The sequence below is a fragment of the Anolis sagrei genome, chromosome 1 (assembly GCF_037176765.1).
Source record: "Anolis sagrei isolate rAnoSag1 chromosome 1, rAnoSag1.mat, whole genome shotgun sequence".
Classification (NCBI taxonomy): Eukaryota; Metazoa; Chordata; class Lepidosauria; order Squamata; family Dactyloidae; genus Anolis; species Anolis sagrei.
Window position 1 is genome coordinate 62,083,041 of NC_090021.1, and position 16,597 is coordinate 62,099,637.

Consider the following 16,597-nt stretch of genomic DNA (forward strand, 5'->3'; position numbering starts at 1 on the left):
GTCTTTGCAGCTAGAAGTGGTTCTTTGCATTTTAATGCTATTTTTCTGTTTCTTGTTTTCCTTCCTCTTGCAGGTGACTCTGCACACAGGACTCGAGGTACCTCAGACTGTAAGACCACCAAAGTTGCCGAGCAATTGAGCTTCTGTTTAAATCTGAGCTGGATTTTATAACCTTTCTAACTAGCTTTTGGCAAAAGTCAGTTTTAGAAAACACCTGTAATTTAGAGCAGAGTCAACATTGGTTATCTGATTTGGGTAACCCAGTGGATTTTTAAAAAATTGTCATGCCTCATAAGTTTTTACATTTGTTTTAATTGCTTTGAAATCCCAAAATGTTCTTATCTGTACCACTGTGTAAAACCTAATTGCCTATCCAAAAAGTTATCACAGATTTTTGCAATCTATATGACACAAATCAGACCAGGTTAATTGTACTTAATCTCAATTTATTTGAACAGAAGATAATAACAATTATGTTAACCTTTTTAAAAGTCTGGATTAAATCCATTGTGTCTTCATTTACTCCATCTTGGGCTCTGCTTGTGCTGTACCTACATGAATTGACTACAAGGCACATATTGTATGTGCTAATTTTGGGGGAGAATTTGAGTATTATAGGTGATCCTGCCCCAGTTTAGTTATTTGGACAAATGACCCTTGGGTCTTAAATTCTGCAAATGTTATGGAAGAGGAGAAGAGTGGATTACATTTCCATTAAGGTCAGTAGTATAGTTCTCATGTCTTCCATGTTTCTTTTGAAAAACAATATATGCTGTAGTTCTCAAATCATTCATCCCAAGGAGACTTCAGCATCCACACTGGTGCATCTGCTCAAAAAAAAAAAAAAGCTCACAAGGCTCTTCTGTATTTCATGGGTTGTGACTTGAATTTAAAGTAGCACTCAATACACCATGTTTTAATCAACTTAATTTGCAGGCAGAGTAGATCTTTGTGAGAGATTAAAATCCATTCATTGAACCACAAACTTGAAGACTTGGAGCACATGAGGGCCCCACATCTGCGAGGTGTCATAGATCTTTAGCAACCTTATGAGATTCTATGCCTCTTCTTTTATCGGTGTTTTCCTCATTAGACTTCTTGTCATTGTAACACTCATACTGCCATTTTCTTCTTTCATTCTTGCAAAATGGATTTGGATGAACTTTCTCACACATGAATATTTCTTGTGCCAATCTTCATGACTTGACTTCCATACTTAAGGAAATATGCAATAGAATATGGGGACATACAGGAGTTGGCCTTACCTCCTCCTGAACATTAGCAAAAAAATTCCTGACTGCAAGAGCTGTTCAGCAGTGGAACTCTCTGCCCTGGTTTGTGGTGGAGGCTCCTCCTTTGGAGGCTTTTGAACAGAGGCTGGATGGCCATCTACCAGGGGTGCTTTGGATGCAATTTTCCTGCCCCTTGGCAGGGGGTTGGACTGGATGGTGCACGAGGTCTCTTCCAACTTTATGATTCTATACACCATAAAACAGCTAGGTGTTCCTAATATACAACTAGTGATATTTCCTAGTTCTCCACCTCAAACCTAGTTCCAACAGACCTCACTACCTCTGAGGATGCTTGCCATCGATGCAGGCGAAACGTCAGGAGAGAACATGGCCATATAGTCCGAAAAAGCCTACAACAACCCAATCCTGAAACTATAAGGAAATAAATGAAGTAAAGTACATGCCAGCAACTTTGCTCTGGATTTGCTGCAAATTTTTAAAATGTCTCTGAGAAAAATCACCAAAGAGCAGCTTATTAGAATACATGCTCTGAAATAATTTTTTAAAAACCATTTAGACAAGTCCGACGTTTAAGTAGATGTTCTTTATCATTTTACCAAACAGCATACTTGAGGGGGTTGAGACTGAGTGCAGATACATGTTCTTTGTTGGATTTCAGTCATAACTTTGAGGTATTTTTGTAGCCTTCTCAGATGCCAGCTGAGTAGCTGTGCATGAAAAATTTAATACATCATCATACACTTAAGCTGAACTGCAGTCTCAGGGCCAAACTACACATTGTGTTAAATGTATTATATATTTAATTAAAATACACATAGAAGCTGCTTGGCTGAGGCAGTATATGAACAATTATTCGTGAATGTGAGGAACTCCCACTCGATGCAAATAGTAAACTTGAAAGGAGTGGTTTTTTGGTTTTTTTTAATCAGGGTTGGAGAAGAGAAGAAAGGAGCTAAATTTACCTTTTGGCTGTGGCAATGTTAATAATTATCATGCATATCATGCAGCCGCTCTTTAAATGTAGATGTACATTTAACATCATGTTGAGTTTAGTCTTCAGCAGACAGGTCAGACAATCCTGGTTTTGAAAACTGTGAGACATGAAACCAGGAATGATAACTGATTGAACACTCTCTGGTCCACTCTAACAACCACCATGTCATACTACACAGAGAAGCCATAAAAAACCAAAAGTATGTAGACAATTTCAACAGAAAGGAGGAAACCATGAAAATGAACAAAATCTGACTACCAGTTTTTTTTTAAAGAAAAAAAACCTCTAGAATCAGGACAGTAAATAAGGAGCAACACTCAGAAAACAGGGGAATTTCAAACAGGAACCAATCAGGGCCAACTAACACCTCCCAACAAAGGATTCCTCCAGGCAGGAAGCAGCCAGGCTTTGAAGCTGCAAGGCTATTCAATGCTAATTAAGATGGCCAATTGCAACATTCACACTTGCCTCAAACAGACAAGAGTTCTTTTTCCCACCCTGGACATTCCACAGATAGATAGATAGATAGATAGATAGATAGATAGACAGAACCACTCGCTCAGTTTCCAACAGACCTCACAACCTCTGAAGATGCCTCCCATAGATGCAGGCAAAATGTCAGGAGAAAATGCTTCTGGAACATGGCCGTGAAGCACGGAACACTCACAACAACCCATTTCGATTCCACTTTATAACTTCCATTGCCTCATCCTATGGAATCCTGGCATGTGTGATCTAGTGATGGATTTAGAATTCCCTAGTGCACTCCCTTGAACATTAGAGAGCATCAGCGCTCTTTACAAATCCCGTGATTCCCTAGGATGGAGCCAGGACAATTGAAGTGGTATGAAATTGATCCAATTGCCAAGATTTGCACACCAATACCAGTGCTCAAAATGAGCAGAGAAGTGCTTAACCCCAGAGTTCATAAATTATGGAGCTGGACAAGATTGTCTAAACTGAGCTATCAATGAATAAACTGTGGTGGGTTGGAAAGTATCAGCAACACCATAGAACCATAAAACAGAGTACATATAAGTCAAATTATAATAGACACATACGTTATTTAAAGAAGCATCCAAGAAAGGATATAATAACTCAATACCATGGCTGTACTCTCCTTAAGCACATAAAGTAATTGCATGCTTAATTTTAAGCATGTGAATAAATGTGGTTTTTAAATAGATTTTAATTTTAAAATTGTAGTACACCCACAATGCACATTACAAACATATACACATACATGGCACGTGAATAACTGTTGAATTAAGGTCGAATTTACTCAGTCAAGAAGATACTTGGCACAATCCCATTCTTTTCTCATTTCACATCATTTCATAGAACTTCTTTTATCTTTATTTGCCCTTCTAATCATGTTATTTAGATATATCACTATTTGTGTAAGCAGACATTCATGCACCAGTAAATATGTATGGCCTTGCTGTTGAATACTACCAAACATCCCATATTATGTATCTGTTGCTGAGCTGCAATATTTCAGACTGCAGGTGAAGGAGAGAACGCTCATTGTATGTATAAAGAGAGATAGGCCTTTCACATCCAAATATTATCTGTCAAAAATCAGATAAACACCTGTCTGGAACTTCCTTCCAGAGATACTGGTTATATAAACAGTATTTTCTTTGCTATGCCTGAAGTCTGAAAACATATACCGCACAAGATTTTGGCTTATCTCTTTTAGCTCTCTGCTTGTTCTTGGATTTTGTACATGCTAAAACAAAGGGCGTAAATACCTTAAAGGCACGAGATCCTGTTTGCTTTTGGAAGCTAGGCTGCCAATGAATTACGAGGTTCAGTCAGCTATATTTCAGAGGAAGGAACAGGCAAAACAACCTCTATTCCTTGCCTTCTAAAGCCCCATGAAATTCATAGGATCACCATAGATTTACCTGAAGGCACAGACATGCAAAAATAAACAGAATGCTAAAAAAACTAAAACGAAGCTTGCAAATATCAAATCTAGCTTTCTATATCATATACATAAAACACCTCAACAACAGAACAAAATTTTCCATAACACATTTGAGGAAAGAACTTGGGGCAATTAGATGCTAATTGAAGGCATCTGTATCAATACTGTGGGGAGGAGGTGTGGCCACACACACACATACACACACACACACACACAAAATAGCAAAATCCATAACAACCGTTGAGCTCTATGAACTCTTGGTTCTAATGTGTTATTACAGAAATGTAGAAATTATGATGAAAACTGAGATAAGAAGAGGTCAAATCAAACATCTTAATAAATTCCCCAGGATTTATGGGGAGGAAAACATAGGACAGCACAAGCATAGACTAAGGCCCATTGACACTGGCGTTATAACGCAGATTGAACTGCATTATATGGTCACTGTAGAGGCATATAATCCAGTTCAATGCAGTTAAACTGGGTAACATGAGTCTACACTAACCATATAATGCAGTTCAATCTGCATGATAATGCCAGTGTCGATGGGGCTTTAGGCAGACCCATTGTAAGCATCCATTGTGCAAGTCATACATTTTTCCTTATCTGACTATATCCATGACCATAAGAGCATGTTCTGCTGAGTATAACTGTGTGGTTTCTTTTTGAGACAGAAACTGAATATGATGTACCTACATATTTGCCATGTTTATATCATCACTGGGGTTTTCAGATTGGGATTCACACAGTGTAAGCTACATGAAAACCTTTTGTGTGAGCTGGCCCAAGTGCATTCATATCAGAGCACATGCCATTTGAGAACCCTTAACAGGGCAATGAAATGTAAGATAATGTCACTTTTATGTAACATCTTTCAGCATGTCTCCTCCAATAATACAAGATGGGAGCTTCTTTGTATACTGGATCAGGCAAAGAAAGGTGAATGACTGATTTAACTGAACAGAAAAGGTTTTCTTTTTCTTCCACTGATGGAAAAACTCTTACCCTAAGAGAAAGCTTCTTTTTGGGAGGGAAGAAATATTTGGATGCACCCTGTGAAAAAGAATAATATCCTCTCTTATGCTTACAAGCAAAGGTGCTTTAACAAAAGATGTAGCAATTTTTTCTTATGGGTCTGAGTATTATTGATAGTTCTAACAAGTAATGCAATGAGTCCATACTTTGTTTGGTCTACTAATAGGATACAGACAGTGATATTTGATTTTTTAAATTTTTTATAACTGTGATAACACTAAAGACTGCAAAGAATGTTATTCTCTCTCTTAATGTTCTTAATTGAAATGGTCATATGTTTGTTTGGGTTTTATGGTGACAAAAAATGTAGCAGGGCTTGCTTCACGTCTACCTCACTTTAGCCTGCTCACTGTGAACTTGACTTGTATGAACCTAGAACGTGCAGCTATAATCCTGACTTGGGAAGTTCTTCATAGGTCAGGATGTACGTAGCAGTAATTTCAAAAAGGCTCGAGAGCTGTTCTACTTTATAGGTAAGGGTCGCAGTCACAGGGAAAGTGAGTATTGGACATAATGAGATGCAAGAAGCCAAGAGCTTTCTATTGAGGGTTCAGAGCCAAAGTCAACCAGAAGTCAATCTGAGCCATATCGTAATACAGTGTGTCCTGCTTAAACTGCATGGGTATCTCTGGTGAATTTGAGCTTTGTTTAAATTCTTATGCCAGTTTGACATAAAAAAGATCTATCTGTTTATTTAGTATGGGTAAAACAACATTGTATGTCTTAAAAGTGTGGCATTCTTTTCCTCCTAGTCACTTAAATTCTCAGTATTCAGTTTTAAAAAGGATTTGGAACAACTTTTATAACCCGCTGTAGAGTTCTTTTTTGACTTTTTTAAAAAAAATCTTATTTCTGTATTCGTTTTCTGTTACTTTATGCTGTGGTGCATTTCCACTCGCCTTCTCTTATAGATAATCATGGAGGAAGGTGTGGGGAATGGGTGAAATGCATGCATCAATTTAGGGGAATCCCTCACAATTTCCATTTCTATTCTCCATCACGTTCTGAGGTCTAAGAAGAATAGGTTCCTTTCTCATAGGAAAAAGGGGCCATTTCAGCAGTGAGATACCTGTGCACAATCAACAAAAGATGACAACTAGATGAACATCTTAAATTCTCAGATATCCATCTAAAATATAAGGGGAAGCCCTAAAATAGAACTTCTAGGAATATATAATATAACTTTTGGTAAATTAACTGTCTTGCCTTACAAGCATTGCTGGATTTCTGCACAGAATAAAGTACCTTCCAGACAGGTTCAATATCTCAGGATCTGATCCCAGGTTTTTTGTTTATCCCAGATTATCTGGCAGTGAAGACTAATATAATCCAGTTTAAAGCAGAAAATCAGATTCTGGAATACAGGGCCTGTCTGGAAGGGCTCTAAGTTAACTATAGTTTAAGGTATTTTAGGTTAAGAGAGACTCTGTAACAACATAGTTACAATTACTCTAAAGCAGATATTATTCAAGTGTGACAAAAATATACTTAATGACTATGATTTTTGCGATTATGCTGTGGGGTTTCTTTAATGTGACATAGTTTAGTGTTTCCGCATGTCTTAATTGAGTCCTCTTTACAGGGTTGCTATATAAAATATGGCAAGTTAAGGACTGAAAGTGCCATGCCAATTATTGGTTGGCTTGAGATGTAGGCTGGGTCAACAGAAGGGAAAATCTCTGTGCCTTTCTCACAAGAGGAGATCCTCCAACATCCTAAAAAATGCCACACAAAGGGGATGTATAGAGGAGAAATCTGGAATCCCTGAAATTTAGAATGAAGTAGTTTTCACAAACAGAGTCATCCTTCCAACAGAAAAAGGACCCTCTTGAGAACAGAAGTAGCATTCACCATCATTATCATCACCATTCCATATATGTTTGTATCCTACCTAGAAGTTAGAGCTGATTCATGCACCTAAGGAGATACTAAACAGCTCTTTTTGCCAAATGGAATTGATGAGCTTGTGAACATGAGAGCGAACTGTTTGTTGCTGGCATATGTGCAGTTTGATGTACACACATTTTAAAGCAGTGAAGAGTGCTCTTGTGGACTGGTAGATGTTAAGTCACATGAACAAGACACAACATACAGCAATTTGTCAAGAGCACTTGATGTGCCTTGTGCAAAGAAAAAGGATAGCCTGGATTGATGAAAAGAAGACATAAAAGTAGTTGTATAAATCAATTGCTTAGAGCAAAAGGAGAATAGGGTCTGAAAACATAATCGTATTTAGATGCACTATTGGGGACTTTTCTTATTTTATGCCTCGGTGCTCCTGTGTTCTGTGTTACTGTAAACAAAGATAAAGGAGGGGAATAAAAGAGTTGGAAACATTAGTTTAACACAGTTTTTTTTTCACTACCAGCAAAGGACTTTTCAGTAGTGAATACAATGAAACACTGTCATTTACAAAGGTTCCCCTTGTTGTCCTGCATGAGAAGCATTGGGACATTGGGTTAATTGACTCATGCATATAAGCTTATATTGAATAAATTTTATTTGCTTTAAAATAATCTTTAGCAACAATCTCAGGTCTGCTTCTAGAATAGACTGTGTATGATTTAAGACAATATTATCTGAAAGAATCTGAGGGAAGCCCAACAGCTTAGCTGTAAGTAGGCTGCTCAAGATATTTCAGGTAGGCACAGCTCTACATGCTACATATTTCTCTTTAACAAGAAATACAAGAGGAATAGTTGGCTTTTCAGAACTGCTTCAGAGGTTGCTTTTGCTACCTTCTCTCTTGAAGAACATATATAGAGAGAAAGACATGCTTCTGGATAAGGCCAGGAAGACCTATCATAGATACAGCATATTTATTTATTTACATCTATTTATTTCTGTTTTATGAAGACTTTTGGAGGAGATCCTGAGAGCTCTTCAAGATCTAGCTGTCTTACATGAATGATCTTTGTGATACAGTTTACACAAAGATCATTCACGTAAGACAGCTAGATCTTACTGTCTACTACTGTATTGCTTTGCTACCAGCACCTCTTACTCTGATTTCTTGTTATCTTTGTTTACTTTAGTCTGTGTGGGGAGAGTTTACTACAAAGGAAACAAACACATGTTTCTGTAGACCCATCTATAACTGAATAGTGGTGTTCTGGTGCTCAGTTCAGTGGTTGGTGCCTTAGCATGCATGGACAGGATGTACAGCTCATAATCTTCTCAAAGACCAAGCTACCAACCCCACCTTAAAATCCAGCCCACTTGCACTGAGACAGTTCTGCAGTGCTGGAGAGAGGGGTGCTGAAGGGTGATGCACCCAGCCCCTCATGTCAGCAAGTGACAGTAGGCTGGCAAGTTGCCCCAATGAGTCTCTAATCTCTGGCAGGAGAGGGCTGGATGTGGACCCTTCCACACAGCCATATAACTCAAAATATCAAGACAGAAAATCCCACAATATCTGCTTTGAACTGGGTAATATGTGGACGGCCATATATTCCAGTTCAAAGCAGAAAATTTGGGATTTTATTCTGCTGTGTGGAAGGGGTCTGTGTTACCCTTCCATGCCCTGCTCACCACAGAAATCCATCCCTAAATCCAGCTAGCTGAATTTGAAGATGGGATTCAGGAGTCAGATGAGGCAATGGAGAGTAGCAATAGAACTCAGCCACATATCTGTTGCAGGGCCTCAGTCAACATCACTCTGTAACTTTCCTTCTGATACTGAGCACTTTATAGATTATTTTGAATGATTATTGTGTAGGATTCTGCCACATCTTTTGGGGCCGGAAATAAATTTTGACTGATGTAGCAAATAGATGGAGGAGCTTTGAAGACCAACAAAATGTCTTTTTTGTGGCATTCAAAAAAGTCTTAAAGACTGGATCGTCATCCCTCTGTCGTTGTTATAAATGGGAGAAAGGAAGATGTGTTTTCAAAACTTATGAGAAATCTTTTAAGATAAGCCAATGTGCAGTGCAGGTCATAATCCATTTATCATTTCTCCTCCTAATGAAAATGCTTCATATGACACTTCATACAACGAATTAGAAAAAATGATAGGATACGCAGGATGTTGTTGTACTAGTATCCAGCAATATACAGTAGTTCAAATGTTTCTTTCCTACTAAACAGATTTTTAAAACCCAATATTTCATTGACATCTTTCTGATGGAAGAAAACCTGTTTAGTATTTTGAAGAAAAGAAAAGACATTTTTTTAGAGAAAAAACTGTAGAAGAATGGAAATTCTTTCCTAATGGAAGAAAGGATTGGGACTTACTTACCCACATTGACAACTGTTAATAAACATAGAAAAAGAAAATTCGGGTCTGCAAGCAAATCGAACACAGGCCAAAGACCATATAAACTAAAAACAAAAACCATATATAGTGAAAAGCTACAATCCAGCAGTTAGCGATGCTGAAAGCCATAGATTTCAATAAGTTCAAGTATGCTTAACTGTGTGTAGGATTGTATCCATATACTGGACTGATTTTAAAAAATCAGTGGTATGAGCTGTTCAAGAGTATGAGACAAAATAATATGTAATGTAATGTATGATGTATACATACCAATCCATTTTAGTGTAAATAGCACAGTGTAATGTACTGGCATAGTCTGTTGTTGCTCAGTGGTCCAGTTCCATTGTAGTGTTGTAGATTTTTTTAAACGTGTTCAGCAAAAAAATAAAGGTGGGGGAGGGGGGGGAAGCACTTGGTTTCAAAGTTTCTTAGATGTTTTAGAGCAAGAGGACATGTATCGTTTTAACTTTTATCCTCCTGTTTTAATATGGATAACAATTTAAAAAAGATTAAGGTTCAGCTAGCCATTGCAACACAAGACACTGTAATTCACTAGCAGTTGCAATCCACACATATTACAGATCTACACAACCACGGCTCTGTTTTGCTTATCATAACTTTAGATGGATTCATACATTTACTGGGTTTGCAATTCTTTTTGTGAAACAGAGTACCAGAAGTGTGTTCCACCTCCACTCCATCACCGATACAAACTAGCATCCTGTTCGTGACAGGCATGGGTGGCACTGCGTGTTACATGTGCATGTGTACTTTTTTGGTCCTTGCAAAAGGAAGTATTCAGTACCTTCTCCCACAAAGCCCCATCACACAATGATGATAGGAGGGATAACAGGAACAGCTCTGTTTCCTCAGTCACTGGTCAAGCGCAAGTGGGCAACCAAAATGAGACTGATCAGTGACCAGGGAGACAGAATTGTACCTGACTGCTCCAATTGTGGTTGTTGTACACAGAGGAAGCAGCCTTCATTGCCACTGCCTCTCATACATTAGGCTGGTTGTGACATATTTCCCACAAGTGCAAAGTAGAATTGTGGCCATAATGTCACAAGTGAGGTGGGTGCTCTATGCTGAAGCCTGTATGCATGCAACCCTATTTGATATCTCTTTTTGTTTTCTTTTTTGAACTGGCTAGAATCACAACAAATGTTTCCTAGCATGGATTGCTCTTTTTCATGTTCCAGCCATGTTGTGGGAGAGGGGTGTATATATGAATTGCTGGCCAAACTAAATGTGGTGTTGTGTGAATTATAGTTGTGCCATGGGTTGGGTAAAGTAGTAGCCATGCCTAAGCCTTGAGACTGAAAGAGTGGGATGGGGTACACATGTCTCCCTCCACCCAATTTTGCAACCCCTGAGTGTCGCCATGCACTCAAATTCTTCACCTGATCTGTTTTTAATTGCTGATTATGCTGGTCTGCTACATAATTTCCGGGTGTTGAAATTAAGCACTGTGATACATTTAGCAGCACACTAACAACATGGGATTAGGGAGTACATTGTGGTCCTTGTCTCAGGATGTTGTCCCCCCCCCCCCCCCCCGCTCTCTCAGAGGAAGGAAGGGAGAATTTAACTATTTCTTTCCTTGACAAAAGTCATACGGCTGGTAGAAAGTCAAAGGAAGTGTTCATAGGCACCAATGGAGGCTTGGAAATGTGCCTCATATTCATGGAAAAGTGATGACAAAGTAAAGGAGAAAGATGCAAACTCCCTTTCCCTGCCTCAGTCATAAAGGTTCTCTGTGGTTTCTCTTTCCATAACAAAAGCTATGCACGCTAAGAGCATTCGCATGACCCCACATCTAGTTTGGCCTGTAGACTTCAGAAGGTATTTCACACAACTTTAATCCAATGTTTACATATTTCTTCTACAGGCAGCTTGCAAATGGGACTGATCCAGCCAGGGCAGAGTTGTGGCCTGCCTCCCTTAAACTTAATTTTGTGTTTTAAACTAGGTTTACACCATCTCTGGACACTGAAACATTAATGTAGCAAATGCAGAACAGTGTACATTTGTTAGGAAATCTCCTCATAACCTCAGTGACTCTTTTCACAGTTTACGTTATTTTATCTGTTTAGTAAAGCAGTATAGGGGAGGTGGTTCAGTAATGCTAATGTTTAACTTGCTTATGTTTTTTTAAAAGAGCAGTTACCTATTTTTATTGACAGTATTTATGTGAGTAACAAACACCAAACCCAAGTACAAATGTATTTAAAGGGAAATAAACATACATGGTCTTTAGAATCTAAGAAAACTTATCCATGTGATTTGCAGTCTCACAGAACTGCATGTTTTATTTGAATAGGTTTGCAATGGAGAGGTGTGTTAATTTATGTAGTAGGAGATTTTTCTAATCCTACAACACTCTATGTTATGCATCTTACATGTAGGTGATCACACTGTACCTGATAAAGGTAAAGGTAAAGGTTTCCCCTTGACATTAAGTCTAGTCGTGTCCGACTCTGGGGGGTGGTGCTCATCTCCATTTCTAAGCTGAAGAGCTGGTGTTGTCTGTAGACGCCTCCTAGGTCATGTGGCCAGCATGACTGCATGGAGCGCTCTTACCTTCCCGCCGAAGCGGTGCCTATTGATCTACTCACATTTGCATGTTTTCGAACTGCTAGTGCAACATCTTCGTAGATGGCTGATTCTCTCACACCAGAAACAACTTGCAGTATATTCTCAATTTGCTTCGGACACAATAATAAAAAAAGCCCGCACAACCACTAGTGAGGAAGTTGGAGAGCTGCAGTTCAGCAATATCCTGAGGGTCTCATGATTCCCATATCTGTTCAGGACATTGTTTTTGAAATGGTGTTGAGTATACCATTAGAAATTACTAGGTGTATGCCAAGATCCAAAATGTAGTTTTCCCAAATGGAATATTTAAAATATATATTTAAAAATGCAGAATTTTGTTTGATCATATATCTACCTTGCCTTTGAAATTACTCAGAACCTCAGTCTTTGAGCCTGTTCATGTTCCTTTCCAGGAGGAAATCTCCAAGAGGTATAAATGTGGAGGATTGTGGTCCTTGTAATCTATAAAGGCAAGTTTCCCAAGGTTTTCTTTTAAAATAAAGACATCATGAATCAGTACAGATTCATTGCTGCTTTCCTTTCATCTGTTAGGGAGGATCTGAGGAAAATGATATGGGTACATATATAAGATCACACCAGATTGATATTTCTCCTTGGAAGGTTATGAGCCATTTTCAATCGTTTCTGGAGATTTTCCAAGAGTTGCTTTCCAAAGCCGATTTTTTACCTTTAATTTGCATGACAAAAGGAAGATCACTGGGTCTTGGCTTCTTTGCCAGAGTAGCATTTCAAAGAGCTATGTGGGGAAATCATCAGAATTTCTTTTTGTCATACTGTACAATGTGAAAAGAAACAGACTTTGTCCTTTGCGTTCACAAAAGTTCATAACCTGGTGTTGCCTAAATGCTGTCAATAAAAATATCAAGCTGTTGAAAATAGGGAACTGGAAGTACAGCCTGGAGACGCGGTGTGATGAAAATGTTATAGAATTAATTAATGCATGAAGCAGAACTGCTGCTTTTTCTTGACTTGTTATAAAAAAGCATGGAAGATGTTAATTTAAATGTTGGCAAAAACAATTGGAAAGAAAGTTACATGTTATGTCCATGTCTGATTTCATAAGAAAAACATCATTTGCTCTGGTTTCCCTCTCTGACCATGGCATTTTTTATTTGATCATGTACCATAATTTATGTCCTTAGATCTGGTGGAATGTACACCTCTTCTATATGGCACCAGGTCAAGAAGGGAGGGAAAAATAACAAACAACTTTTTCTAATTTTCTACCTGTAGCAAAGTTTGTATTTTTTGAATTGGAAACTATTTTATTTGTCTTGTTGTCTCAAAATCCAACTTTTGTGTATTACCCTTTTGGAAAACATAAAGTATGAGTTTATGCTGTTTTACAGATTTTAAATAAATTCTTATTACACTGCCAACAGATCCGGTGACATGGTGTTGCTCTTTTTTTCGGGTGAAAAACAATGGCAGTCATATGCATTTCTATACAGGTTCAGCCCGGAATAAAATACTCCATAATGACTCAGGTTAAAGATTATGGGGACCAATCTGCTGGAAACCACTGTGGGGGTCTAACCAAGAATTTATTTATTTACCGTATATACCTGAGTATAAGCTGACCCAAATATAAGCCAAGACACCTAATTTTACCACAAAAAACTGGGAAAACAAATTGACTCGAGTATAAGCCAAGGGTGGGAAATACAGCAGCTACTGGTAAATTTCAAAATAAAAATAGATACCAATACAATTACATTAACTGAGGTATCAGTAGGTTAAATGTTTTGAATATTTACATAAAACTATAATTTAAGAAAGGACAGTCCAACTCTGATTAAACCATTATACTAACCTTCTTTATTGTAAATGTGTGTGTGTATCCTTCCAATAATAATAGAGTAAAATAATAAATGCAATAATAATAATAATAATACAGTAAATTAATGGAAATGTGATAATAACAGTAATAATAGAGTAAAATAATAAATGTAATAATAATAATAATAATAAAGTAAAATAATAAATGTTATAATAATAATAACAACAGTAAGATAATAAATAGCCTTGACACGAGTATAAGCCAACTAAAAAGAAGGCTGAAAAACTAGGCTTATACTCGAGTATGTACAGTATTTATTTATTTACTTGTCAAAGCGGTTTCCAACATATATATGGCAAAATTCAATGCATCACATACATAAAAACCCAATATAAAATAATAACATGCAACTATCAATTAAATCATGAAAACACAATGACATTTAAACATTAAATTTGGAGTTAAAAACATATTAATATAAATATTAAAATCACATAATCCAACAATCCTAGTCCAGGGCCATTCCAAATCTCAATATCTATTTCACATAATCTTGAACATTCCTTGTATTGCTTACTGGCCAAAAGAATGAGTGATTCATTCAGGACCAAGACATGTAGCCCATGACAGATTGCTTACAACAACTACTCTAAGACATGCAAAGTCCTCCCTTAATACATTCAATAAAAATATATCCCTACTATTGATTGAAAGCTATAAGCTATGAAACCTCAGTTCAGAGAAATTCACCACGGAAGAGGCATCACATTATTGTCTATGATTCTGTCAGTATAGAAAAGTAAATTGTTCCAGTGTCTGCCCTTGTGCCTAATCTTGGTCGTTAAATATCAGCAAAAGGATGGCACACAAGGATGCTTCCAAATGGGGTAGGGAGTAAAACATTAAATAAAAACAGAAACAAATGAAAAATAGACTAAAACAATGGCCAACCTCCTATATGGGATTTAAGTATATGTATGCACTATAGTTCTAATGCTACACAATGAATCCCAAATCAACACACCATTTTCACTTACTAGGACACAGTTGTTGTAATCAATCGCCTGTTCTCCTGTTGCTCTGGAAAGAGCTGGCTGTTTATTTATTTATTTATTTTACAGTACTTACATTATTTATTTATTTACTGTACTTGTATACTGCCTTTCTCAGCCAATCGGCAACTCAAGGCGGTTTCCAACAAAACAGTACACATAATATTATAAAACAAGTTAAAACATTAAAACAATATAAAACAACAATAATAATAACAACATCCCTTCTCACCCCTAAAGGGACTCAGGGCAGATCACAGAATGCATATATAGCAAAAAAATCCAATGCCAATTATACAGTGACAAGACAGACAACAGATAGTTATCTATCTATAGGCTTTTTCTCATCATTCAGCATCTTTGGAGGCTGTGCTTGGTTCCAGCCACATGGGGGCAATGTTACTCCATCTCCTTGCTGAAGAGCTTTCTTTGTTTGTAAACGTTTCTTATTAAAAGAAAATTATGCAGTGGGTTATTAGGTACTGGTAGTCTAAAAATAGTGCAGAACTCTAATTTTCAGTTTCAGTATGACTCCCAATATTCGTGGGGCATATATTCTGGGCCTTCCCATGGATAGATGAAAGCACTGGTCATAGCCAAAATAAGAGTGTTTGTTATTCCCTACCATCACCTCCTGCCCTATGGAGGGGAGAGTAATGGAAGTAATAATAATAACTTTATTTGGATATCCCGCCTCCATCTCCCTGAAGGGACTCGGGGCAGCTTACACATGGGAAAAAATGTCCACAAAACATCAAAGCAAAACAATCTATTAAAACAAAAAGTGATTACAATAAAACATAGCAAAGAATAACAATCAGATAAAAACACAGTCACTTCATTACACTAGAGAAAAAATCCACTTAAAATCTGATTTTTGCCTCCTGCAGACTTCTGGGGTTTGTAGTTAACTGAGGCTGTTAAAGGTTCCTTCCTAAACTACAAACCCCAGAATTCTGCGGGAGGCAGAAACTAGATTTTAAGTGGATTTTTTCTCTAGTGTGAGGGTATAAAACAACAATGCACAAAAAAAATCAATAACCATAATACTAAGATGGGCATGATCAGACTATAAAAAGGACCGGGCATGGGATAATGCAAAACAGCACTGCACAGAGTTTGGGATTTGGAAGAAGTACAGAAAACAAAGTATTATCTGGAAAACTAGGGACTGGGCATTTGTAAGTATGGACTGGTCTTTCTCAAATGTTTGTTGGAACATCCAGGTTTTCAGATCCCCACAAAAGGAGGCCAGTGTAGGGAATTGCCTAACCCAGGTATTCCAAAGTTGGGGGGCTACCACCGAGAAGGCCCTATCGCTCGTCCCTACCAACTGTGCATGTGACAGTTTTGGGAAATGAGGGCTTCCCTAGCAGATCTTAGAACCTGAGCCAGTTCATTGGAGGAGATGTGGTCACGAAGATAAGTGGGGCCCAAACCATTCAGGGCTTTGTAAGTCATAACCTGCACATTGAATTAGGACCGGAAACTTATTGGCAGCCAGCGGAGCTGCTTTAATTGGGGCATTGTGCATTCCCTATAATTAGCTCCAGTCAGAATCCTGGCTGCCGACCTTTGTACTAATTGCAGTTTCCGGGCCATCTTCAAAGGCAGCCCCATGTAGAGTGTGTTGCAGTAATTCAATTTGGACGTAACCAAGGCATGGACCACTC

General features: G+C 37.8%; 1 protein-coding gene across 4 annotated transcripts in view; it reads left to right on the plus strand.

The window, feature by feature from the left end:
- TRIM67 (tripartite motif containing 67) overlaps positions 1 to 9,511 on the plus strand; it is a 56,133-nt gene extending 46,622 nt beyond the window's left edge. For all 4 annotated transcript variants that reach the window (XM_060753783.2, XM_060753785.2, XM_060753784.2 and 1 more), the window contains exon 10: positions 74 to 9,511. In XM_060753783.2, the coding sequence (XP_060609766.2) occupies positions 74 to 139 (66 nt within the window). In that variant the 3' untranslated portion in view covers positions 140 to 9,511. The remainder of the gene's footprint in view (positions 1 to 73) is intronic.
- The last annotated feature ends 7,086 nt before the right edge of the window (positions 9,512 to 16,597 follow it).